Source organism: Carlito syrichta, unplaced genomic scaffold (assembly GCF_000164805.1).
Source record: "Carlito syrichta isolate Samal-C Ts95f unplaced genomic scaffold, Tarsius_syrichta-2.0.1 Scaffold309418, whole genome shotgun sequence".
Classification (NCBI taxonomy): domain Eukaryota; kingdom Metazoa; phylum Chordata; class Mammalia; order Primates; family Tarsiidae; genus Carlito; species Carlito syrichta.
In genome coordinates, this window is record NW_007253514.1 from 343,320 (window position 1) to 371,102 (window position 27,783).

The 27,783-nt window shown below is 36.6% G+C and overlaps 1 protein-coding gene across 2 annotated transcripts in view; it reads left to right on the forward strand.

Annotated features, from left to right (window-relative positions):
• TMEM135 (transmembrane protein 135) overlaps window positions 1–27,783 on the forward strand; it is a 287,168-nt gene that overhangs the window by 35,109 nt on the left and 224,276 nt on the right. For both annotated transcript variants that reach the window (XM_008067224.2, XM_008067225.2), the window contains exon 4: window positions 5,111–5,144. In XM_008067224.2, coding sequence (XP_008065415.1) covers window positions 5,111–5,144 — 34 coding nt within the window. The remainder of the gene's footprint in view (window positions 1–5,110; window positions 5,145–27,783) is intronic.

The following is a 27,783-nucleotide window of genomic DNA, read 5'->3' on the forward strand; positions in this document are numbered from 1 at the left end:
CCTAACTTTTTTCTCCTTTTCTCTAATCCATACATCCATCTAGTCATCTATTCCTCCTTCCCTTTCTAGTACTAATCATGTTTTGCCTGCTACTTTCTGACACCTAGTAAGAGGGCAGCTTACTTAAATCTTAATCACATCATTGTTGAGTTCTGAGAAAGCTTTGAAGTTGTTTCCAGGGTTGCTTAAAAAATTTGTGCTGCAAAGAACTGTGATCATAGTAACTCAGCAGGAAGCACTGGTAACATCTAGTTTATCCTTAGGAGGGCTGTTAAGTACTAGTCTTCTCTTTCTTTTTCTAGGAAGTGCTTTGCTTGTGGTTTAAGTTTTTCTGATGAATTTTGTTTTGTAGAATTGCTATGGAATTTGCTTTGATATTTAGTATTAGTTTAGATAAGTTAGGAGTGGCAGTGTACTCAAACAGGAATATGGATTAAAATATCAAAAATTGCCTATTTATTTCAAACCTATTTATTAATGAATTATTAAATTGTACTATAGTAGATATGAAACTCCTAACCAGCTATGACCAAAATGAGTTAGCTGTCTAATATGTGAATAAAAGTATACTCTAAATTTGGTCAATGAGTTCTTGGCATCTTTAAGTTTCAGTGACATGCTGTCTTTACAAGAAGAAAATTCAACATCTTGCAGTCTTCTGAAATGTTTATTCCGTATTAGTCTACTATATATGGTAGAATATGATCACAGACTCTTGCTCTAGACGAAACTTATCTTGTTCATTCCTATGTCTTAAGGAAGTATTTTTATACTCTTCTAAAACATTCTGACAGATAAAAATATATATTGAAATATTTTCTGAGATGATTAAATTGCATTTCTTAGTATACTGTTACAGGGTTTAGGAACTTTCACTTTGTTTTTCTTTTCTCTCATATCTTCTTATTTATAGAACATATATTTATTTTTATATGTATATTTTATACATATACATAAGATATATAAATATTTAGAATTTGGAAGTTATATCATTCCTATGTATTCCCCAGTGATCTTAGTTATGAAATGTGTTATATAGCATTATTCAAAATGCTGAGGTTAAAGTATACATACACCAAAGTTTCCAGAAAAACAGCATTATTGTTCATCTAATTAGAAATGATAATGATGTTAGAACATAATAATACTTGGAATTTCAGCAGGATGTGAGGATACTTTTTAGATTATTTAGATGTTACTGAAAATTTAATTATTTGAATGTTTTCCTATAGGAATGATGATACTCTGGTTACACAGTAGTTCCTTTAGCAGTGATTCTTAATACTTTTTTAGACAGTACCCCTGGAGGTGTACCAACTTAAATTTTGTACACAAGTTAAGGAGATTCCACATCTCTCCCATCTCCCCATTAAAAAAAAAAAAGGAAAAGAAAAAGAAGAAAGAAACAGCATGAAATTAAAAAGAGCTTTTGCATGATTTAAATAAATACTGGATTGTTTATTTGCTGAGCTTCACCAGCCTTCTAATCTAGTGATCCTCAGCAGAATGGGAGTCTAGTATATATGTGTATCAAAATCGCCTGTGAAGTTTAAAAAGTTACTTTTTCGCCCCAGCTCCTCCTCTTTAGGCCTGTGCCATCATCTGTTCTAACTAGTGTCTCCCTTTTCCTCATCACTGTTTTAACAGTGTTTAACATGTAATTTGGTTTTTAGACAGGATTTATTTACCAGGAAGAGAGTGGCCTGTTTGTCAGACTTAGGCTAATTATAGTCAAGTGTTAAATAATAATTTGGCATTTAATTAACATCTTAGTTTCTTGTGATGCTTAACAAAACTGAAGAAGTGATAAAATAAATTATTGTTCTGATATGGTACAGCTACAAAGTTGACATTGGAACAGAGGATGAAGACATTGTGCAAGGAAATTCTACCAAAAGGATGTGGCCCTATAATCCAGCATATCATTCCCTTCACAAATAATGTCTTCTCATTCTGGAAGGTATTAGCAAAAACCGGGAATGAGTGATTTGAGCAAGAATGAATTGAAACTGGAGACTACAATAGGGCATATGCTAATAACAAAGCAATCCCTACTTTTTCACAGTACTAAGAGTATGTCAAAGTTTTAGTCATTCATCCTCAAATCACAGAAGCCTGTTAGGGCACCATATTAAACAAGTTGATAAATTGCAGAATTTAAAGGTAATTTAGTAGTGCAAAGATTTTCTACTGAAGAGGAAATGCATTGCATAGAACCCGAAACTGGAGTCAGATGAACTGCCTCTTAGTTCCAATTTGTCTTTTTTCTGATTTTTACATTTTTGAGAACAGCATTTCACTTCTCTGATTCTTAGTCTGCAGTAGAGTAAGGATAATAGTATCTGCCTTGTATTTCATAGGATTATTGGGAGGATACAATTTTGATTTCATAATGTTGATTATGCCTTGTAAATTGTTAAATTTTAAGCAAATGTAAGGTAATCAATCGGCCACTTCTTTGCTTGCTAATAAGTTGGTATCATTAATTGGTCCTCCCTCTGTCTAGTGACTGTCTTTGGTGATTATATGTCTATAATAGGCTCCTTTTTATAAGGCTGTATTCCTAGAAACATCTTGATGGTTATATGTCTAGTAATTCCACAGTCATTTGTTTAGCGCCTCTAAGAAGTCAAGTACTATTGCAGGTTTGTGGAAATATAAAGGCAAACAAGATAATCTTTGCCCTGTACTTAAACAGTTTTGTTATCAGATAGATGGAAGGTAGTGATAAAACTGTGGTTGCATTACTCTTGAATATTGTAGAATTAGGTTCGTGGAACAAATGTTTTGAAAAATACAGATTAAGCATTCCTCATCTGAAAATCTGAAATTTGAAATGCTCCAAAATCTGAAACTTCTTGAGCACCAACATGATGTCACAAGTGGAACATTTCCTATATAAGTACTTAATGCAAATTTTGTTTCAAGCACAAAATTATTAAAAATATTGTATAAAATTATCTCCAGCTTATGTGTATAAGGTGTATTTGAAGCTTAAGTGAATTTTGTGTTTAGATTTGGGTCCCATTGTGTGTATGCTAATATTGTAAAGTCAGAAAAAAATTTCATTTTGGATAAGGATTACTCAGCATGTAGCATTATTTTTCAGCTCACTTCATATTGAAATGCATTATCAGACACTACCACTAAAAGTATAGAAATATTTTTATTCTGGAATTTGTTATTAATATTTTTTCTTCATATGTAACTAGCTTTTGATAAAAAATAAATATCACTGGAGAAGCATTTAACTCCTTTTTTTTTTTAGTGTATGTGTGGCTCTTGGGTATTATTGTTACCCTAATTTTACTTTTTGTAATTTATTTAAAATAAGTATAATATTAGAGCATTTTTGATTTAAAATTTGGTAGGAACTGACAAGATTGGTAAGAATTAGTAAGGACATTTCAATACATATATAGAAATAATTTTTTAAAAAAGATATAAAAGAGACCTCACAGGTCATCTTACCGGTGATTTTAAAATTCTGTTTGGAAGAGCTGTAGTGTTCTGTTGTGCTGCTGAAATGCATCGGGATCTGCTGAGGAGGGAAACTGCCTGAGGGTGTGACCTTGTGGCTTCTACATCCTCTTCCCCTTTCAACCCAAGTAGCTCCAGTATTATCATTTATATATTGATGATAGATGTATACTTTTTTCTTTAAATAATATTTATTCTTATAAAATATAAGTATATAACCAGTACTGTTCCCTCATTACGGTGACCGAATTACAGAGTACCAGAGAATTAAAGGTCACTGTAACCCTGATTTCCTAATGTCATTTTAGCACTGTTCAGTTAAATTATACTGCCTCCATGTGGCTTTAGGAATATTAAAAATGTTAGTGAGCCATTTTATATAATGAGCACTCGAGACTACATGAATCAGACATTAAGAAGACTTCATAGACAGTATTAATATGAAGACTTGGCATGATGTTTAAATGCAAGTGATTTGACGTTGGTATTTGTTTTATATATAACTTTTTTTTTTGAGTACTGGAAATGTTCATAATTGAAACCCAAATAAGTTTTTGTAATTTTCAGAGTTTGTTATTTGAGTTGTGCCCTTGAACTCCTAAAATATGTTAAAGATCACTTCTAGAGAACAGAACATGCTTCATTGGTTTCTCATATGCCATATAAGCTAAATAAACTGATTAAGGGCAGAAAATAGTTCTTATCTTTGAGTTTCTACCCGATTTCTCATTAAATGTTTGGTTAATATGTAGTTTTTTGAGTGTTTATAGAACTTTTGTTTGTTCTTTGGCATTAGAAAGTTCCCATTAGTGTCTGCCTTCTCATTTAACAATGAAATTAAAACCAAGGTGACTTATTATGATTTGTAATGACAGTTAATGAAATGAACAACTGTAATTGTGAAACAGCCTTTCTTTTTTTTTTTGGAATGCATTTTTATGTGGTCTGAGTTGTTCTGGATTTGACTTTTTGACAGGATGAATTAAGATTCTTTATTATAAAATTTAGAATTTTCTGCCATAAACATAGACCAATAACAAATTATGCTACTCTTGCTAATAACAGCAATAAGGCAATAGTAATTTAAAAAATTTAATTAATGACCTCTAGGCAGAATATTTAATGACCACCAAACCTAACGATTTTAAAAGAGTCTATTGGCCACGCTCGGTGGCTCAGCCTGTAATCCCAGCACTTTGGGAGGCTGAGGTGAGTGGATTGCCTGAGTCCTCGATTTCGAGACCCGCCCGGGCAGCTTGGCGAGACCTCGTCTCTACAATAAATCAAAAATTAGCCTGGCACGCCTGTAGTTCTAGCTACTTGGAAGGATGAGGCAGAAGGATTGCTAGAGCCCAGCAGGTCAAGGCTGCGGTGACTGGGAGCGTGTCACTGCACTCCAGTCTGGGCGACAGAGTGAGACTCCAACTCCAAAAAAAAAAAGTCTATTTAGATTCAAGAAATATTAGGGCATTGAAAACTTAGACTAGCACAGTCTACTCTTTTTTCTAAGGTCCCAGTATATTTCTCAGCTCCTGATAATTCTTTTCACAGATCTAATAAATGACAAATTGATTATTAAGCCAAACTGAAGCTTAATCTCACTCTATCTTTCTTTAAAAATTGTTTGCAGGAGAGGTCTGCTCACAATTTATATGGCCAACTTGGTAAGTAAATTTTTTTTTTTTTTACCTTTGAGGTTTTTCCATATGCTTAATCTTTTATTTTTAAATCATGTTTCTTTAGGAAAAGAAAGAAAAACAAGGAAGCCACTTGAATTTGAGGACAATTTTCTTTGTCTTAAAGGACAGATTGAAATTTTGAAAAGAGCTGTGATATACCATCTTATTTGTTCTTGTCCATATATAGGATTGAATTTCACTTATTTTAGAGGGAAAATCATTCATTGTCTCATGTCTTTGTAACTCTTTTTTCCTTTTTTTTTTAGTCAGAGTCTTATTGTTGCCCAGGCTGGAGTGCAATGGTGCAATCACAGCTCACCACAGCCTTGACCTCCTGGGCTCAGGCAATCCTTTTGCCTCTGTCTCCTGAGTAACTGGTACTACAGGCATGCACCACCATGCCTAGCTACTTTTTTGAATCTTTTGTAGAACTGAGGTTTGGCTATGTTTCCCAGGCTGGTCTCTAATTCCTGGGTTCAAGCAAGCTTCCTCTCAAAGTGCTAGGATTACAGTGGAAGCCCATGTGCCTGGCCTCTTTTTTTTTTTTCTTTAAACTTAGGTCTTCATCTTTGATAGTCTCTCCTGCTTTCTCTCTCTATATGTACATTATGTGCGTGTGTTTGTGTGTGTGTGTTCATGTGCGCATGCATGTTGAAGTTTATGTTCTGCCTCTGTTGCTGTTTCTTATGGACTATATAACTTAAGAGTGGTTTTTTATCATATATTTTTTCTTTTACATTAAAACTATCTACAAACACTCAGCATATTTAGTAATATAATTAACTAGACCTTGACATTTTTGCTTATAGAAATTAAGTTAATATTATCTGGTCTGATATTCTTTAAAGTAAATATATAATCTAGGTTATGTAAATGATACTGTCAAGTTAATATTTTAAAAACATATTTACATTAAAATCTTTTAAGGTTGTGTAATAGAATTGATTGGCAGCGTTAAAATCGTCAACTGAAAAGAGATAATTATTTACCTACGATTAGATTCTTGAATTCTGTAACAACAGTATATTTGAGAGTTATATTTAGCAATTCATTTCAATTATAAAATATTTTATTTTTACTCGATATTTTCCATATGGTATTGTGCTTGATGCTAGTAAGCAAGATAGAGATAGCTTTCGCATTTAAGGAGTTTACTGAATAATGGAGAAGTTACAGGAGAAATAGTAAGGTGTGACAAGGGCTGAAAGATGAAATATAGGAGCCTGCAGAAACCATCCTATCACCAAACTATCCTGGGTGGGAGGGATTGGGTCAGAAAAGATTGGTTTTAATTCTTTTGAGTAATAGATCTCTTTGAGAATATGATGACAGATATGGATATTTACAGAAAATTGCTCATATACAAAAAGATACTCAAGTTTTCATACAATTTCAGAGATTTCATGTACCACCAATTAAGAAAGACTAGACTATGCCATCAGGTAAGTTTTTTTTCTTTTTAAACTGCAGAAAACTAGGTGCTGTAAGCTCTTTTAATTGCAATGAGATGGGAATTTCAGGACATCAGGAGAGCAGAGCCTACTTAAAAGATTTACTTTTTGTGTTTATTCTTGAAAGAATTATTACTAGACTGTAAGCTCTTGAGCACCCAAAGAGACTAGAGATATGATAAGTATTTGTTGAATTAACAATAATCTTGCTGAGTATAGAATTCTACATTGACAATGATTTAACATTCTTTTATCTGTTCTCTGTTGATATTTTTTGGAATCTGTTGTCAGTCTGGTTTTACTTTTTAGGTAAGCTTTTTTTCTTAACTTTTAAAAATATTTTCTTTTGAAGAATTTATTTTTAGTGTGTTGGGTTCACTAGGAAGGAGACATATTTTTATTTAGTTTGATCGGGACTCAGTTTGCTTCTGCAGTCTGAGGACTAATGTTTAGTTCTGGAATTAAATTCTTTTCTATTCTTTCTTTGAATCTTGTTTTTCCTGTCTCTATGTTCTATTATTTCGGAACTCCTTTAGATGTATGTAAAACCTTTTTATTTTCCTCTTCATGTTTTCTTAAATGCTTTTAAATATTTTTCTATCTTTTCATCACTTTGTGGTGAATTCTAGTTATCTCTTTAGATCTGTCTTCAGGTTTAACTCAACTAGTTACCTGTTTTTAATGTGCTGTTTAACCTTTCACTAAAAGGTTTCAATTTTAAAAAGGTGATATATACCTTAAATAACATAAAATCTAGAAAAGTTACATAATATTTTTATTAAATAATCATTTAACACATTTCTGTAGTACTTTTTTCATTATTTTTTGGTAACACATTATTTATTCCTTTTTAAAAATTTTTTTTTTTGAGTTGGAGTCTTACTCTGTCACCCAGACAGGAGTGCAGTGGCCGCTCCTGGCCACCACAGCCTCGACCTGCTGGGCTCCGGCGATCCTTCCGTCTCAGCCTTCCAAGTAGCTGGAACTACAGGCGCGTGTTACCATGCCTGGCTAATTGTTTTTTATTTATTGTAGAGGTCTCGCCAAGTTGCCGAGGCGGGTCTCGAACCCGCTGGCTCAGGCAATCCACTCACCTCAGCCTCCCAAATGTGCGGGATTACAGGCTGAGCCACCGAGCCCAGCTTAAAAAAATTTTTAAAAATTTTAAACATGTGGGGTACAATTCAGGGTTAGGTATACAAATGTTCATTATGCAGGTACCCTTGTTGATGAGGTGTACTCCTCTCTTCCCCAGGCAGATTCCCACTACTGCCAATCTCGCTTTCCTGCTCCCCTCCTGGCAGTTTTGCACTACTGCCAATTCTTTTCTTATAGTATTAGGATAATTGTTCAAGGTGTGCTTATGTGTGGGAACATGTGATACTCTGTTCTTTATTTCTGTGAAATATCACTCAGTATTATAGACTAAGTCCATCCAGGTTGCTGTGAAGTTCATGATTTTGTTCTTTTTTTTTGAGTTGGAGTCTCACTCTGTCGCCCAAACTGGAGTGCAGTGGCCACTTCTGGCCACCACAGCCTCGAACTGCTGGGCTCCGGTGATCCTTCCGCCTCAGCCTTCCAAGTAGCTGGAATTACAGGCATGAGCTACCACACCAGCTGATTTTTTGATTTTTTGTAGAGATGAGGTCTCACTGCCCAGGCAGGTCTCGAAGCCCGGGCTCAGGCAATCCACTCACCTCAGCCTCCCAAAGGCGCGGGATTACAGGCTGAGCCACCGAGCCCGGCTTGTTCTTCTTTATGGCTACGTAATAGTCCATCATTTATATGTGACACATTTAAAAAAAATCCAGTCCTCTATTGATGGGCAGCATGGTTGGTTCCATGTTTTTGCTACTGCGTTAAAATTGATATTTTAATAATGCTGCGATAAACATGCATGTGCAGGTATCTTTTTTATGGAGTAATTTGAGTTCTTCCAGGTATATTCCCAGTAAGGGCATTGCAGGGTCATATGGAAAGTCGATTTTTAGATCTTTAAGGAATTGTCACACTGTATTCCACAGAGGCTGTACTAGTTTAAACTCCCACCAACAGTGTAGAAGTGTTCCCTTTCACCGCATCCTTTCTAGCAGCTGTAGTTTTTCAGTCATTCATGATAGCCATCCTGACTGGAGTTAGGTGGTATCTCAGTGTAGTTTTAATTTGCATTTCTTTGATAACTAGTAAGGCTGAGCATCTTTTCATTTATCTGTTGGCTGTTTGCATGTCCTCCCCTGAACTGTCTATTCATATCTTTTGCCCACTTTGTAATGGAGCTGTTTGTTTTTTTCTTTTCAGCATGTTTGAGTTCCTTGTGGATCCTAGATGTTAGGCCTTTGTCAGTCATACAGCTGGCAAATATTTTTTCCCAGTCTGTGGGCTGTCTCCCTGCTCTGTTGATGGCTTCTTTGGCTTTGCAGAAGCTTGTCAGTTTGATGAAGTCCCACTTGTCTATCTTATCTCTCAGGGCATGGGCACTTAGAGTTTTGATCAGAAATTGTTTGCCAGTTCCAATTTCCGTAAGGGTATCTCCTGCATTTTCTAAGGTTCTTATAGTTTGAGGTTTTACATTTAGGACTTTGATCCGTTTAGAGTTGATTTTTGTGTATGGTGGTAGGTAAGAATCTTGTTTTAATCTTCTGTGTGTAGTCAGCCAGTTTTCCCGGCACCATTTACTGAATAGGTTCTCCTCTCCCCAGTTGTTGGTGGTGGAGGCTTTGTCAAAGATGAGTTGGTTGAGAAATTGAGGTTTTGCTTCTGGAATCTCTATACTGTTCCATTGGTCGATATGCCTGTTCTTGTACCAATACTAGGCTGTTTTGATTATTGTAGCTTTATAATAGAGTTTAAAGTCTGGGAGTGTGATATCTCCTGCTCTGCTTTTTTTGCTGAGGATTGTTTTGGTGATTTGTGGTCGTTTATGTTTCCATATGAATTCCTGTATTGTCTTTTCCAGGTTTGAGAAGAATGCTGCTGGCAATTTAATGGGTATTGCATTAAATCTGTAGATGGCCTTGGGTAGGATGGACATCTTGACAATGTTGATTCTTCCAAGCCATGAGCATGGTATATTTTTTCATTTGTTTGTGTCATCTTTGATTTCTTTGAACGATGTTTTGTAGTTTTTATTGTAAAGGGCTTTCATGTCTCTGGTTAGGAAGATGCCAAGGTATTTGATTTTTTTCCTGGCTATTGTGAAGGGATTGTGCTTTTTGTTTAGGTTTCTGTTTGTTTGTTGTTGGTATATAGGAATGTGACTGACTTTTGTGCATTTATTTTATACCCTGAAACTTTGCCAAAGGCCTTTATCAGTGCAAAGAGGTTTTTGACAGATTCTCTTAGGTTTTTGAGGTATAGAATCATGTCATCTGCAAAGAGGAATAACTTAACATCCTCTTTTCCTGTTTGGATACTGCTGATCTCCTTTTGTTGTCTGATTGCTCTAGCTAGGGCTTCTAAAACTATGTTGAAAAGGAGGAGTGAGAGTGGGCTTCCTTGTCTTGTTCTGGTTTTCAGGGGGAATGGTTCCAATTTCTGTCTGTTTAGCAGTATGGTGGCTGTGGGTTTCTCGTAGATGGCTCTTATTATTTTGAGGTATGTTCCATCTACGCCCAGATGTTTGAAGGTTTTTATCAAGAAGAGGTGCTAGATTTTATCAAAAGCTTTTTCTGCATCTAATGATATAATCATGTGGTTTTTGTTTTTACATCTGTTGATGTATTTAATTACCTTTATCTTATGAATGTTGAACCAGCCCTGCATCTTAGGGATGAAGGCTGCTTGGTCATGGTGGGTGATTTTTGAGGTGTGCCAGAGACCTGCTCCAGCCGGGTTCAGGGTACCCCAAAGGTGGAGACCGCATCGGTGATTGGGGGGAAGAAGAAAGAGAGAAAGAGAGAGAGAGAGAAAGAAAGAGACTGGACTCTGGTCTAGTGCAGAAGCGATGTGTGTTATTGGGAATTACAACGGGTCTTTTATACACAAAGTCAGATGTGGGAGGGGCGTCCCCCACCCACCAGAAGCCTTAATCCATGAAAACTTAATCAGTGATTGCCTTTAAACCCTTTTTATATGATAATCTTAAAATCACATAACAAAGGATAACCTAATCCGTGACTGACATATTCTATAAACCTTTTTCATCCTAAGCTGATTGATTTATGCCAAGTTAAGCAATTCTATAGAAGCTTAAGTATTTACAAAATGAAAGTGGCCCATCCCAGAATGTTTGGAATGTGGCCCAGTCCAAAGTTCACAGTGGGCTACCTGCAAGTAACCCAGCCGCATTCTTTCAACAAAATGGCTGTCTTCTAAAACTATATTCTACAATTTACACCTTCAATAAATCCTAAGATCATGACCCAGAAGCCTGTGACCAATACTAAGGCTCTTAGATGTGACACGAGTTTGAGTTATACGTTGTGTGAAAGCCAAAACTGCAGTTTGAGGAAGAATGGGAGCAATGAGCTTCTAAAGTTAGCTTGTGTTCATCCCGGTCTCAGAGTTTTTATGTTTTGAGCTCACAGGAGGTTAATCTGGTTAGTGCTGGGTAGAAAGGGGTAGGAAATGGGGTCAATAGCTCCCGAATGCATCCTAGTGGTCTCGGGATCAACGGCCCTTCCTAATCCCTAACACTCAGTGGGCCTCTGTGGCCGGCTCCCAACAGAGGTGTGTTGGTGGATCCAATTTGCTAGGATGTTGTTGAGAATTTTAGCATCAATGTTCATCAAGGATATTGGACTTTAGTTCTCTTTCTTTGTTGGATCTTTACCTGGTTTGGGTATCAATGTGATGGTAACTTCATAAAATGATTTGGGAAGAGTTCCATTTTTCTTGACTGTGTGGAATATTTTCAGTAGGACAGGTATCATTTCCTTTTTTTATGTTTTGTATACTTCTGCTGGAAAGCCATCTGGTCCAGAACTTTTTTTTTGGTAGGTAATGTTTCCTGGATTTTTATTGGTCTTTTTAGGGTCTCGATTTCTTCTTGTTTCAACTTGGGAAGGTTGTGTGATATCAGAAAGTCATCCATTTCCTTTAGGTTTTCAAGTTTGTTTCCATATAAGTGTACATAGTAGTACACTTTTGTTTTTCTTTGGAGTCAGTAGTGACTTGACCTTTTGCATTTCTGATTGTGTTTATTTGGAATTTATCTCTCTTTTTCTTGGTCAGTCTAGCTAGGGAACCATCAGTCTTGTTTATCCTTTCAGAAAACCAGCTTTTTGTTTCATTGATTTTTTTTTTTTTTGTATTATCTTTTTGTCTTCTATGTCCCTAATCTGGACTTTTATTTTGGTGATCTAGATTCTTCTTCTGAAGTTAGGGTTTTGGTGGTATAGCTTTTCCAGCTCCCTTAGATGATTTGTTAGGCTGTTAACGTGTGATCTTTCCATTTTCTTTATATGTGTTTTTAGAGATATGAATTCCCCTCTTAGTACTGTTTTCATGGCATCCCAGAGGTTTTGGTAAGAGGTTTCTTTGTTTTCATTTGTTTCTTTTGACCTCTGTTTTGATTTCCATGTTGACCCAGGAATTCTTTAGCGTCATTCTGTTTAGTGTCCATGTCTTTGTGGATTTTTGGGGAACTTTGTTGGTGTTTATATTTATTTTTATTCCACTGTGGTGTGAGAAGGTGCATGACAGGATTTCAACCTTGTGAAATTTGTTTATACTTGATTTATGGCCAAGGATTTGGTTGATCTTAGAGTGCATTCCATGTGGTGATGAGTAGAATGTATATTCCATGGTTTTAGGGTGGAATATTCTGTAGGTATCAATTAAGTTCATTTGGTCAAGCATCCCATTGAGGTTCTGGATCTCCTTGATTTTTTGTCTTGATGATCTGTCTAGTGTCATGAGTGGGGTATTTAAGTCCCTAGCTATGATAGTGTTAGAGTCAATATCTTTTTTTAGTTTTCCTAGAAGCTGCTTTATGAAAGTTGGTTCTCCTCTGTTCGGTGCATATATGTTTAGGATGGGTATTTCTTGTTGATGGATTGAACCATTTATTGTTTTGTAGTGACCTTCCATATCTTTTTTAAATTTTTGATAGATTAAAGGGTATTTTTGATATTAAGATTGTGACTCCTGCTTTCTTTTGTGTTTCATTCACCTGAAATTTTGTTTCCCATTCTCTTACTTTGAGTTTGTGAGTGTCCTTTCTGGTGAGATGAGTTTCTTGGAAACAATATATTGCTGCCTCATGATATTTTATCCATTTTGCCATTCTATGTCTTTTCAATGGTGCATTTAATCCATTCACATTCAGGCTAATTATTGAAATGTAAGAGTTTATCTCTGTCATGAGGTTCTTATAGTTTGTTGTTATTGTTGCTGTTTGTTTTCTTTCTTTTCATTTTTGGGTTGATTCATGTGTGTTTTCAATCTTTTCCCTGCATTCTTGTGAAGATCCTTGTTGTTCTTTTTTTCCTTTCTTCTGTGTTTAATACTTTCTTAATTGTTTCTTGTAGAGATGGTCTGGAGGTAGCATAAGCTCTTAGGGATTGAATGTCTGGGAAAGATTTTGATTCTCCATCATAGATAAAGCTTAGCTTAGCTGGGTAGGTAATTCTTTTTTTTTTGAGTTGGAGTCTCACTCTGTCACCCAGACTGGTGCAGTGGCTGCTCCCGGCCACCGCAGCCTCGACCTGCTGGGCTCTGGCAATCCTTCCACCTCAGCCTTCCAAGTAGCAGGAACTACAGGCATGCACTATCACACCCGGCTAATTTTTTTGATTTATTGTAGAGATGAGGACTTGGCCTGCCCAGGCAGGTCTTGAACCTATGGGCTCAGCCAATCCACTCACCTCAGCCTCCCAAAGACACGGGATTACAGGCTGAGCCACCGAGCCTGGCTGGTAATTCTTGGTTGAAATTGTTTATCTTTGAGAACTTTGAAGATTGGGCTCCAAGCTCTCCTTGCCTGAAGTGTTTCTGTGGACAAGTTTGCTGCTATTCTAATTGGTCCTCCCCTGTAGGTAGTCTGACCTTTTTCTCTTGCTACCTTTAGGATTTTTTCTTTCATACCTACTTTGTGAAGGTGAATTACTATGTGTCTAGGAGTGGTCTACTCATTTGTCATCTTGCAGGGGTTCTCTGAATCTCTTGTGTTTGAATGGTGGCATCACTGACGAGATGAGGGAAATTTTTTGCATAATTTCATGGAATGTTTGTTCCAGTGTGGTCTCTGTCTCTCTTTCTGCTTCAGGTAGTCCAATTAATCTTACGTTTGACCTCTTGAAATATTCACTCATCTCTTAAAGATCTTACTCTGTCTTTTTAAGCTTCTTTTCTATTTTTTTGACAGTTTGGGTTAGTTCCATATTTTGGTCCTCATGCTTTGAGATTCTTTCTTCTGGTTGACTAATTCTGCTTTCCATGCTTATCAGTTTGTTGTTTGTCTCATTCACTGTCTTCTTTATTGCTGTTATCTCAGTCATCAAGTCCTTCATTCTTTCCTTTTGGTTTTTTTGGGTTGTAGTCTCACTTTGTTGCCCAGACTGGCACGTTCCCAGCCACTGCAGCCTTGATCCACTGAGCTCTGGTGATCCTTTCGCCTCAGCCTTCCAAGTAGCTGGAACTACAGGCGTGTGCTACCATGCCCGGCCAATTTTTTGATTTATTGTAGAGATGAGGTCTCGCCAAGTTGCCCAGGTGGGTCTCGAACCCGCGGGCTCAGGCAGTCCACTCACCTCAGTCTCCCAAACACGGGATTACAGGCTGAGTCACTGAGCCTGGCTCATTCTTTACTCTTATCTCTCCTTGATTCTGTTTATTGTCTCTCTTAATGTCTTGCTATTTGAGTTTGTGGTTTGTGACCAGTCATCCTGGGGACTCTTCATTGTTTGTGTTCTGAAGTCAGTATTCTCATTAGCTGACCTCCCAGTGGCCTGTGTGAAATCTATATTTTTCTTTTGGTTTTTCTTCATTTGTGTAGTTTTTCTTCCCTACTTTTCCCCCCCTCTTCTTTAATTCTGTTGTTCAGGGATGGGGGAGTAGCTTTTACTTCTATTTGCTCAATATCCTATTCTTCCTTATGTAGATCCTCTGGCTTTGTTCAATTCTGAAGCTGGACTGAGGTGGAGGGACTGTGATTTTTTGCAGTCTTGAGATTTAATTACAGGGGGAGCTACGATTCAGAAGCTATCTACAGATCCCTAGATCTTAAGACTTAGAAGGAGCCTGTGAAACTGACTGGTCTTTATGCCTTTCTGGCCTTCTCTTGGACTACAGTGCTCTCTCCTTCCGCCACACTGTCCCCTCTGACATTCAGTGAGCATGCTTTCTCTTCAGGATCTTGACATTTACTGTTCTGTTTTGAGCTCTTATCCCCCAATATTTGCTTGTCTGGCTATTTTATTTACTTTATTAATACTCTGCTCAAATGTCACTGTTGTGAGTCCTTCTATATCTGTCTCACATAAAATAAGTCACCCTTCATATCACGCACAGCCCTGCAGACCCAGACCATGTATTTCTTTAATGCACTTTATCAACATCTGACATAGTTTTTTTGCTTGTAATCATATTGTCTGTCTTCTTAACCCTGGAATTTGAGCTCTGTGAATGTAGGCTTTTTGTGTGTTTTATATATTGCTGAATAATGCCTAAAACTGTTCCTATGCCATAATTTGTTAAATGAATCATAGATGTGTTTACTAAAGAAAAGAATTTATAGGAGAAATACCAAGTTATATCTAGATGTTTATTTAAAAGCTTTAAAAAATATTACTTATCTTACTTTTTAAGTAAAACTTTGCTTTATTTGGCTGCATTATTGTTATATTTTTTATTAAAAGATACAAAGATAGAAAGTTAGTGGTTGTGGTACTTAAAGTATGTGAATTAGTTTGAACTGAATTCCTATTTTGCCAGCTTATGGTAGAAATTAAATAACCAGCTTATGGTAGAAATTAAATAACTGGGGGTAATCATCTACTTAAACTTAAGTTTTTAAGTGAAAACAAATGCCACAACCTGAAAAAAAATCAAATGATAAAACTTGATTATGTATTATTTATTCTATAGAACAAAGTATTTTAGCTTATTATGCTACTTTCTTTTCTTATTTTTCAAAAAAACTTTAAAGTATTCTTCCTGCATACTAGAATGAGTTTGAGTTTTTATGTATTTTTTTTAGCCATTTACTTGCTTTCCTATACTAGCACATGACATATACCTTAATACCCAAATACTATATGTATTTATATACTTATTTTTGAATTATAAGTAAGCTTTTTAAGATTGGTGTATGTTGCCTGGTTTAGATTGTAATTCATGGGCAGGAGACCTTTGACTTTTTGATATAATCAATGTTGGGGAGTGCACTTAAAATACTGTCTTTAAAAAAATTGAGCTTTGTATTTTAAAATAACTGTAGATTTATATGCTGTTATAAAAAATACTAGAGATACCATGTTTTCTTTACCCAGTTTCCCTCAATAGTAGCATTTGGAAGACTATAGTACAATATCAAAACCAGAATATTTAATTGGTACAATCCAGACAAAACCTTTCCCTCACCATAAGGATCCCTCTGTTCCCCTTTCATAGCCACACCTTCTTCCTCTCCTTGACCCCTGGCAACCACTAAATTATTCTGTTTTCTAAAATTTTGTCATCTTAATAAAATTTTAGAAATGGAATCATACATTGTGTAACCATTTAGGATTAGCTGCTTTTACTCAGCATGTTTTTCTGGAGAGTCATTCAAATTGTTGCATGTAACACTGGTTCATTCCTTTTTATTGCTGAGTAATATTCCGTGGTATGAATATACCCAGTGAAGGGCATTTGGCTTGTTTGTGATTTTTTAGCAATTACGAATAAAGCTGCTGTAAATATTCATATACAAGTTTTTAATATGAGCATGAGTTTTCACTTATCTGGGATAAATGCCCAGTAGTGTAGTTACTGGGTTATATGGTAGTTACATGTTTAGTTTTTAAAGAAATTGTCAAATTTTGGAGTGTTTTTGAGTGGTGGCTGTACTGTTTTGTTTTGGTAGGGTTCCCTTTCTAGAGCAAATCTTTGACTCTCTAATTTTTAAATGGAAAACTTTTTTGGGGGAAGTTACATTTTTCTGTTAAGTAATTTGTAATTTCTGTGTCCAAGTTAAAACATTTCAGTATTAGAAAAGTTTCTGGAAAATTGAAAAATTTGAAAATCATCCACCATGACTAAGTAGGTTTCAGCCCCAGGATGCTGGGCTGGTTCAACATCTGCAAGACCATAAATGTGATTAAATATATTAACAGATGTAAAAAAAAGAACCACATGATTATATCATTAGATGCAGAAAAAACTTTTGATAAAATCCACTATCTCTTCTTGATAAAAATCTGCAAACACCTAGACTGAGAAGGAATTTACCTCAAAATAGTAAGTGCCATCTACTATAAACCCATAGCCAGCATATTCCTAAATGGACAGAAACTGGAAACATTTCCCCTGAAAACTGGAACAAGATAAGGTTATCCACTCTCACCCCTCTTGTTCAACATTGTGTTGGAAGTCCTCGCTAGAGCTGTTAGACAAGAGAAGGAAATCAGGGGTATCCAAATAGGAAAAGAAGAAATGAAGTTATCCCTCTTTGCTGATGATATGATACTATACTTTGAAAGCCCAAGAGAATCTGTCAAAAACCTGCTTTCACTGATAAAGGTCTTTGGCAAAGTCTCGGGGAATAAAATAAATGTGCAAAAGACAGTTGCATTCTTATACACCAATAACAAGCCGGCAGAGAAGCAAATAAAAAGCACAATCCCATTCACGATAACCACAAAAAATATGAAATGCCTGGCATCCTCCTAACCATAGAAGTCAAAGACCTTGACAATCAAAACTAAAAAACACTGCTCAAAGAAATCCAAGAAGACACAAACAAATGGAAAAATATTTTGTACTCACATATAGGAAGAATCAACATTATTAAGATGTTCATTCTACCCAAGGCCATCTACAGATTCAACGCAATACCTCTTAAATTATCAACATCATTTTTCTCAGACCTGAAAAATGACAATACAGAAATTCACATGGAAGCATAAATGACTATGAATAGCCAAAATAATCCTCAGCAAAAGAAACAAATAATCCTCAGCAAAAGAAACAAAGAGGGATAACTTCACTTCTTCTTTTCCTATTTGGATACCCCTGATTTCCTTCTCTTGTCTAACAGCTCTAGCGAGGACTTCCAACACAATGTTGAACAAGAGGGGTGAGAGTGGATAACCTTATCTTGTTCCAATTTTCAGGGGGAAATGTTTCCAATTTCTGTCCATTTAGCAATATGCTGGCTATGGGTTTATAGTAGATGGCACTTACTATTTTGAGGTAAATTCCTTCTCAGTCTAGGTGTTTGCAGATTTTTATCAAGAAGAGATGGTAGATTTCACACTTCCAGAGTCTAAACTTTAGTATAAGGTTACAATAATCAAAACAGCCTGGTACTGGTACAAGAATAGGCATATGAACCAATGGAAGAGCATAGAGATTCTAGAAGCAGAACCTCAATTTTTCAACCAACTCATCTTCAACAAAACTTCCACCAACAACCACTGGGTAGAGAAGAACCTGTTCGGTAAATGGTGCTGGGAAAACTGGGTGACTATGTGCAGAAGATTCAAACAGGACCTCAACTTAAAAACTGAAACTATAAGAACATGGAAAATGCAGGAGACACTCTTATGAAAATTGGAACTGGCAACCAATTTCTGATCAGAACCCCAAGTGACCATACCATAAGAGATAAGATAGACAAGTGGGACCTCATCAAACTGAAAAGCTTCTGAAAAGGAAGAAACCGTCAAGAGAGCAGGGAGACATCCCACAGAGTGGGAAATGATATTTGCCAGTTGTATATATGACAAAGGCCTAAGATCCAGGATCTACAAGGAACTCAAATGTGGTGAAAGGAAAAAAACAAACAGTCCCATTACAAAGTGGGCAAAAGGTGTGAATAGACATTTCTCAAAAGAAGATATATGGGCAGCCAACTGACACATGAAAAAGTACTCAGCCTCACTAATCATCAGAGAAATGCAAATCAAAACCACATTGAGATATCACCTAACCCCAGTAAGAATGACCATCATTAATAAGACAAACAACAACAACAGATTCTGGTGAGGATGTTGAGAAAAAGGAACACTTCTATACTCCTGATGGGAATGCAAACTAGTGCAGTCTCTATGAAAACAGTATGGTGATTTCTAAAAGAGCTAAACCTTGACCTTCCATATGACCCAGCAATCCCCCTATTGGGAATATACCCAGAGGAACTGAAATCATTCTACAAAAAAGGTACTTATACATGCATGTTTATTGCAGCATGATTCACAATTGCAAAAGCATGGAACCAACCATGCTGCCCATCGAAAGTAGACTAGGTGGGACGTGGTGACTCACACCTATAATCCCTGTACCTTGGGAGGCCAAAGTGAGAGGATTTCGTGAACCTGCAGGTTCGAGACCCAGCCTGGCCAACTTGGCAAGACCTCATCTCTACAATAAATCAAAAAATTCTCTGGGCATGGTGGCACATGCCTGTAGTTCCAGCTTCTTGGAAGGCTGAGGCTGAAGGATCGCCTGAGCCCAGCAGGTCAAGTTGCGGTGGCCGGGAGCATGCCACTGCCCACCAGCCTGAGTGACAGAGTGAGACTCTAACTCAAAAAAATAAAGAAAAAAAAGAAAGTGGACTGGATTAAAAAAACGGGGTACATATATACAATGGAATATTATGTAGCCAAAAAAAAGGACAAACATAGGGATTTTGCAGCTACTTGGATGGTGATCTTTCACAGCTCAGTGATCTTTCACAGAAACAAAGAACATTGTACCACATGTTCTCGCTCATAAACAAAACCTGAACATTTACTATAATACTATCAGAAAGTGATTGGCAGGAAGGGATATTCCTGGTATGGGGTGGTGGTGTGGGGGGCACAATATCAGTAAGGATACCTGATCTGAAATCAGGCAAAGTGGGGACCAAAGGGAGATCCAAACTTTACAATGATCACTTGTATACCTAATCCTGAATTGTACCCCACATCTTTAAAGTAAAAATAATAAAAAAGCACAGTATTTTAGAATTTAAAAATTGATAGTAAATTGGTTCTTGAAGGTGAAAATGAATAAAAGGTGTTAGATAAATAATTAAGTACTTTCTTTTTTTTTTTTTTTTTTTTTTTGGAGTTGGAGTCTCACTCTGTCACCCAAACTGGAGTGCAGTGGCCGCTCCCGGCCACCGCAGCCTCGACCTACTGGGCTCCGGTGATCCTTCCGCCTCAGCCTTCCAAGTAGCTGGAATTACAGGCATGCACTACCACGCCCGGCTAATTTTTTGATTTATTGTAGAGATGAGGTCTCGCTGCCCAGGCGGGTCTCGAACCCGCAGGCTCAGGCAATCCACTCACCTCAGCCTCCCAAAGGCACGGGATTACAGGCTGAGCCACCGAACCCGGCTAATTAAGTACTTTCAATGTCATCTTCCCAAGATGTAGGTATGAAATTATGGGAAAATTTTCCTGGGACTAAAATGCCTGAACTAATTACCTACATGAACACTTGCTGTTAGTATTCAACTTTATGACAGTATAATTTAAAAGAGAGCACATAAACAAAATTTGCATTTACATTTCCTTTTATTATGCTGGTTGTGCAGATTAGTAAGTTTTGTAGTCTTTCAAAATTCATCATTTGCTGCTAATTTAAAATGTGATGTCAAGTGTAATTTGTTCATTTGTGTTTAGTTTAATTATAAGATAAATAATGCAAGACATTTAAACATCCTTCTCATAGTCTTTTTGAAAATTTCTCTCTGATTTCGTTTATGCCACCAAACATTTAATAGTGTATGCATTTTAAAATTGTGAAGATATATCTAGTAGGTTTGTCTCTAGCATTTGTTTTTATAAAATGTTAAACATTCAGTGTCTTTGATTAAAACATCTGTATTTGATTGTTCAAACATAATGTTTGAAGATGTTGATTCATGTGTTTTCTTATAAGGCTACTTCAATTTAATTGGATTTAGCAGGTAATTATTATATTTGTCAGTGCTTTACTAGGCACATGAGGATACAAAAGAAATACAAAACTGATTGTAAACTAGTTGTAAAAATTTGACAGATGAACCCAAAATAAATGAAAGTATTAAATTAAAAAAAATTATAAACACCCTGTCTCTAATTGTTCCCCTTAGCCTTCCCTGTCCAGAAAATGGTAACAACCATTCATTTATTTTCTCATGTCAGAAAACGTTAGAAGTTTAATTCTTTTTTTTCCTATATACTTCTAATCCAACACATCAGGAAATTTTATTCTACCTTTAAAATTTATTCTGGGTCTTACGATGTCTTACAACTCCATGGTTATAACTAGTCTAAGTTCTAACATCTCTTGCCTGAGCTATCTTAATAGTGTAACTGGTCTACATCTTGCCGCTCTTGTCTCCCTGTAGTATGTCTTCCACACGGTATCAGAGTCATTAGAAATACAAAATAGAGCTTGTTGTTCCCTGGCTTAGGACAAAATTATGAATTTAGGACAAAATTACGAACAATTATCATAATACTATAAAAAAGGAATTGGCAGTAGTGGGAAACTGCCAAGGAAGGGAGGGAGAGTGGCACACTTTATCAGTAAGGATACCTGATGTCAAACTAGGCGAAGTAGGGACCAAAGTGAGACCCAAACTTTACGTGTATAATGACCGTGTATAATGACCATGTATATCTAATCCTGAATTGTACCCCACATACTTAAAATAAAAAAATAGAAAAAAAAAAAAGAATACAAACAATAAATGCTAAGTATTATCATTATTTTAAAGTCAGATGAGATGGTTGCTTTCTAGTTTGGAGAAAATATTTGTATTTAATAAATGATGCTAAATAATGAGGTTAAAAAGTCAGTAAAGCCTTGCCTTCTTACTGCAGCCCAAATAAAATCGAGTGCCTTACTGTGGCTTACAAGGCTCTTTATGATAGCCTCTCCTTTTCTGACCTCATTCTTCTCTTTTATTACTTTGGCCTTCTTTCTGTCTGTTGAACATTGGAGGCCTGTTATTTCTTTACAGCAGATGCTTTTCCTTTTGTTTGGATACCTTTTTTGGGGGTAGCATCTTTTTGACTTCTCAATCCAGTGTTACCTGCTGAGAAAGCCCTACCTTATTAACTAGAGAAGTTTTCTCCCTCCTTCCTACTCTGTAACTCATACTTTTATGTTTTTCATAGCATTTATAAATACTGCAATTTTCTTTGTTAAGTTGTTTTTCTTCTCTCACTGTATATATGCTGTTTAAGGGCAAAGACTGTAGCTTGTTCATTGACATATCCCCAGGACTGAAAAGCAGTACTTAGCTTATAATATATGCTCAATAAATTATTGAATGAATGTAGCTTGGGGGAAAATACTCTTAAAATGGCAGGGATGAAAGAGAATGATTCTTTTCTTCTAATTTGTTGACTCTAATACCTATTCTTCCCTCCCCATTAGCTCCAAGATTCAAGGCCCTTTAAGCCAACCAAATGACCTTAACCTCCATACCGCCTTCCCCATCCCACAGGAAGGTAAATAAGTGAGTCAGTGGACCTGACTTTAGCTGAATTCCTGAACTAGTAGATGATTCCTTCCTTGGAAGCTTTCTTAGAACCGTCAGAATTAAGGATGATATTCCTGTCTCTATTATTTGATTCTTTTAATCACATTGGGAAATGTAAGTTTTTGGTACTTAATTTAATATTAAGTAATGTTGAGCTTTTATCTGTGCTTTGTAGATGGTAAGACACTTTGATATCCAGGGTGATTAGGTTCCTTAAAGTTGCCGTGGCTGGCTTGACACAAAGCCATAATACTTAGAGGGGATTTTCTTGGAGACTACGGCTAAGCTTGTGAGCACGAAAAGGGAGACCATTAAATAATTTCCTTAAATTGAGTGTTAATGGTGCCATTCTTTTTCTTCATTTGAGGCAGTTTCTATGATAGTCATGACTTTTAAAAAAATTATAGATACATTAAGAATAAAACAAGCTAAACTTTTTGAGAGGGACTTCTCATAAGAATTTTATAAACATCACATGATCTATTCTCTGACTGTAAATAGATATACTCTTATCTTTGGAAAAGGGACTCAGAGAGCTTTGCAGTAACTTGTTAAAGAAGAGTGACACAATTTGTTTACCTCATTTAATACCAAGAGTAACAAGACTTGCCACATGATGTTAAAGAACCCGTGACAATGAGGAGTTTTCCGGAGTCTTTTCTAAGATCAGGCTTAATGACATTGAATAAAGGAAGTGTCTTTTTCATGTTAACTTTGAAGAGCTAGGCCCTGAAAGTCTCTGTGGTTTTGTTCTTAACAATTTCTCCTTTGTATTCCACACTGGATGAGGATTTAAGACTATAAGGAGCTGGTTCACAAACTTGATCTTTATCAGAAGTATTGGCAGTAGCTTTTAAACACACAGATTCTCAGGCTAGACACCAGACCTACTGAATCAGAATCCTTTAGGGCTCAGGGAGCCCTCTCTCCCTCTGACTTTCTGTCTTTCTCTCCCCCCTTCTATCTCTCTTTTTTTTTTTTTGCCTCCCTTCCTTTAAATATTTCTAGGCAATTCTTTGTTTACTACCTGCTGTTTAATAGTATACTTGTGGAACTTTACTTGGAAAGAAAGTGAATCAATTTGGTGATCATTAAGATGGAGACTATTGGCTGGGTGCAGTGGCTCAAGTAATAATCCTAGCACTTTAGGAGGCCGAGGTGAGAGGATTGCCTGAGACCAGCCTGGGCAACTTGGTGAGACCTTATCTCTACAGTAAGTCAATAAATGATCCAGGCATGGTAGCGCACGTATGTAGTTCCAGCTACTTGGAAGGCTGAGGTAGAAGGATCATCTGAGCCCAGCAGGTCCAGGTTGCAGTGGCCATGAGCAAGCCACTGCACTCCAGCCTGAGCAACAGAGTGAGACTTCTACTTAAAAAAACAAAGATGGAGACTATTGATGTTAAGAGATATTCCTTATGGGAATTGTTCTAAGAAACTTAATTGAGAGGCTTAGGATTAGTTAATATTTTAAAATAGGCCAGGCTCAGTGACTCAGTCTGTAATCCCAGCACTTTGGGAGACCAAGATGAGTGGATTGCCTGAGCCGCAGGCTTGAGACCAGCCCAGGCAACTTGGCGAGACCTCATCTCTACAATAATCAAAAAAATTAGCCAGGTATGTTAGCGCATGCCTATAGTTCTGGCTATGTGGAAGGCTGAGGTGGAAGGATTGCTGGAGCCCAGCAAGTCGACACTGGGGTGGCTGTGAATGTGCCACTGCACTCTAGCCTGGGCGACAGGGTAAGACTCCAACTAAAAAAGAAACAAAAACAAAACCAAAACTATGAAGCCACATTTTGTGTGTGTGTGTGTGTGTGTGTGTGTGTGTGTGTGTGTATCTAAAACAGAAACCAGATTTGTCTTGTTAGGTTTTATTTGTATGGTTTTCAAATAACCAGTACTTGTATAGGAAACCCTTTAATTCTATTTTATTTATTATTTTTGAACATGAGGTTTTGTGAGTGAGGACATGGCAATATTATCATTATTGGTGCATGTAAGACTCTCTCTTCTTTTATTAGATAACTTAATACCATGTTTTCAAGATATATTCATATCTTGACATCATGTTTCCAAAACCTATGAGTGTTGTCTTATATACTTTCAATCCATTGTTTCTGATAACTGCATAGTGTGCCACAATAGCCATTCCTTATATAAGCTTTATAACAGCTTTACTGAAATATAATTAATAGCTGGGCATGGTGGCTCACACCTGTAATCCCAGAACTTTGGGAGGTGGAGTTGAGAGGATTCCCTGAATCCTGGGGTTGGAGGACTATCCTTAGCAACTTGATGAGACCTTGTCTCTACAGTAAATAAAAAAAAATTAGCTGATGTGGTGGTGTGCGCCTATAGTTTCTGCTACTTGGAAGGCTGAGGCAGAAGGATCCCCTGAGCCCAGCAGGTGCTGAGGTGGCTGTGAGTGTGCCATGCACTCCAGACAGAGTAAGACTGTGACTCAAATAAAAAAAAAAGAAAAATAAGAAAAAGAATTATAATTAATGCACCATAAAAATGTACCATTTTAGAGTTTCAGAGGTTTTTTAAAAAGTTCATTCAGAGTTGCACAATCATCACTACTATCTACTTTTCATTTACTACGTTTTACTTGTCCATTTTCTCAGCGATAGATCCAGATTGCATTCAACTTCTCAATATTGCAGACAATGCTGTAATGAACATCTGTGTACATGACTGTTTTGTTAATTTCTCTGGGTGTGCATGAATAAAGGCTCAGGAAATGGATTTTTTTCAAAGATCATGTACTTTTTGGTAAAAGAATACAATGAATTGGAATGTAAGAAAACAGTTTTTGTAGTGCATTTGGAAGTAGATTTATTGCTACTTTAGCAATAAATTTTATTCTCTGCTTCTTTGTTCTGTGCTTGTTTCTGTTTAAATAACTTGATTATTTACCTTATGGATTTTTGGGTTAGAGATTCAGTTTCAAAACTAGTAGAGATTCTGTTATAAATGACTTGACTGACTACTACAGGGCCAATTAGACAACAGGATAAAAAGATTGTAATTTGTCTTTGGGCTTCTGTTATCATCATATGTAGTCTATATGCACCTTTCTTTCTGTTTGCCACATAAAGATAATATAAAATACGTATATAAAATGGATAAAGAGAAATGTAAAGGAAAATCATTAAAATTAAATAAATAAATATAAAAGAAGCAAATGTGAAGCAGCAGACTTTTACCAAGGAATATAAATAAGAAAGATGAAAGAAAGCAGTATATAATAGTTAGAAAGGAAAATGCAAAATTCACCCCCACAAGACAAAAGCCAAACCCATAATAAGCACTTGGTGTCCTGACACTGGAAAGGGGATACCATTGTTTGAGTCTGTCTCTGTCTCCTATAAAATTCTTGTTGAAATTTAATTGCCATTGTAACTATATTAAGAGATGGGAGCTTTAAGAGGTGTTTAGGATATGAGAGGTCCACCTTCATGAATAGACTAATACTGTTGTTGTGAGACTGGTTCATTATATCAGGTGTGCGACCATTATCACAAGAGTGGGTTTGCCCCTCGTGTTCTCATTCTTCTCTCTCTCTTTCTCTCTCTGTCCCTCCCACTCTCTGTCTCTCTCTCTTTCCCCTTCTCTCTCTCTCTTTCACTATGCCCTTCTGCCATGTGATGCCTTCTGTCATGTTATGATGTAGCAAGAAGGTCCTCTCCAAGTGCTGGCACTTTGATATTGGACTCTTCAGCTTCCAGAACTGTGAGCCACTATATTTCTGTTTATTATAAATTACCTAGTCTCAGGTATTCTGTTACAGCAGCACAAAATGGAATACTAAAACTGAGGGTGTGGCTCTACATTACTGCTGAGTGGGAGTGAGGGTCTGATTTTCCGGGTGGTCTCCATTGACACCATTGGAGTTGGGGGAAAGCTGAGGCCTTGTTACCAGCTGATGAGGATGAAAGTCCCAACTCCCTACTTTGTCTTCTCTAATATAGTCTATTGGGTGCATTGGGATACACTGTTACAGCCTCATGTGGTTGGAAGTCCCAGGTTTCCCTCCTGGATGTTGTAAGTGGCACTAGAGCCACAGTCTCCCCCCTCCCCCCCACCATGGTATATGTTTGGAATAGAGTAGTTATTGTCTAAAAGTATATGTTTTGATAGGTTTCCCTTTTTCTGGTCATTTTGCAAGACAGAGCAGGTTTTGTTTTTTTTTTTTTTTATCTGGGCCTGTTAGCGTTTCTGGGTTGCCAGCTCCTTCAGTGCCAAGACTGGGATGTATAAGGCAAAAAGAAAACCTTGGAAATCACTACCACGTCATTCCTTGTATTCCAAGGTTCCTAGATGGTCTGCTTTCATTTTGCCTTTCAGAATCTTTCAGTATTTGCTTAACATATAATGTTCAGGTTTTTTAACTTTAGTTAGTGGGGTGAATAGGAAAAAAATATATATCCTGTCTTCTTATGTAAGTTTTGGAAATTCTTCTTCTTATGTAAGTTTTTAAGATAGTCAACAATTATCAAGCACATAAGAGAACAATGCATCAAGATCAAGAACTGGCAGTAATGATAAACAACAAAAACAGACATTCAGAGACTTAATGGATTGGAATTAATCTGAAAATGTTAAAAAAAAATGAGTGTGTTTATGACTATGTTTAAAATGAAAGATGACTTTTGATTTAGGACTAATTGGAGTGTCAGGGAACAGACTTATCTTTCTGTTTGAAACAACAGTAAATTAAATAACAAATTTCAAGACATTACACATTAAGCAATGAAGGATAGTGACCTCTGAGAAACTGGAAACAAATGAAATAAGCCTTGTGACTGCTTTGGCTTATGGCCTGAGAGAATTTCTGGGTGTGGAGCAGGAATATAGAACTGAGGTAGAGCCTGGCTGTATCCAAGAGTTAAGGAGACATAGCTGGGAGTCTAAGATGACAAGGAGACACAGAGAGGGGGAGTTCCAGAGATATGCAGAGGGATCAATTGTGTTTTCAGCTGAGTTCTGATCAGCACATGGATTTGAAAAAACTATCTGAGTCTGGGGGAGGAATCAGTCAAACCAATTAGAGGGAAAAATCCTCTGAGCTTTTGCAGGGTTAGGAATAGTTGCTCTTCCCACCTTTCAGAATACAAAATCTCATCAATTCACAGGGTGTTGGGAATAGTGCTCAGAAGGAATTTCACCTTACTGTGGGGCCAAAATAGCCCTAGACTAAACACTTGATTGGTGGCAACTGAAACAAACAAAAGCAAGACATGAAAGTATGGAGCTGTTTCCAAATAACTACATTCCAAAACAAATGTAAAGAAAATTTGTGGGAGTACAACAAGATCCAACTCAATAAGGTAAAATTCACAATGTCTGGCATCTAATAAAAAATTACCAAGCATGGAAAGAAGCTGGAAAGTATGACCCATAATGACAATAAAATCAATCATTTGAAATCAACTCAGAAGTGGTATCAGTGATACAATTAATAAATAAGGACATCAAAACATCAAAAATTACTGTATTCTTCATATTCAAGAAATGAGGGGAAAAATTTAATATGTCAAGCAAAGACATAGAAGCAATAT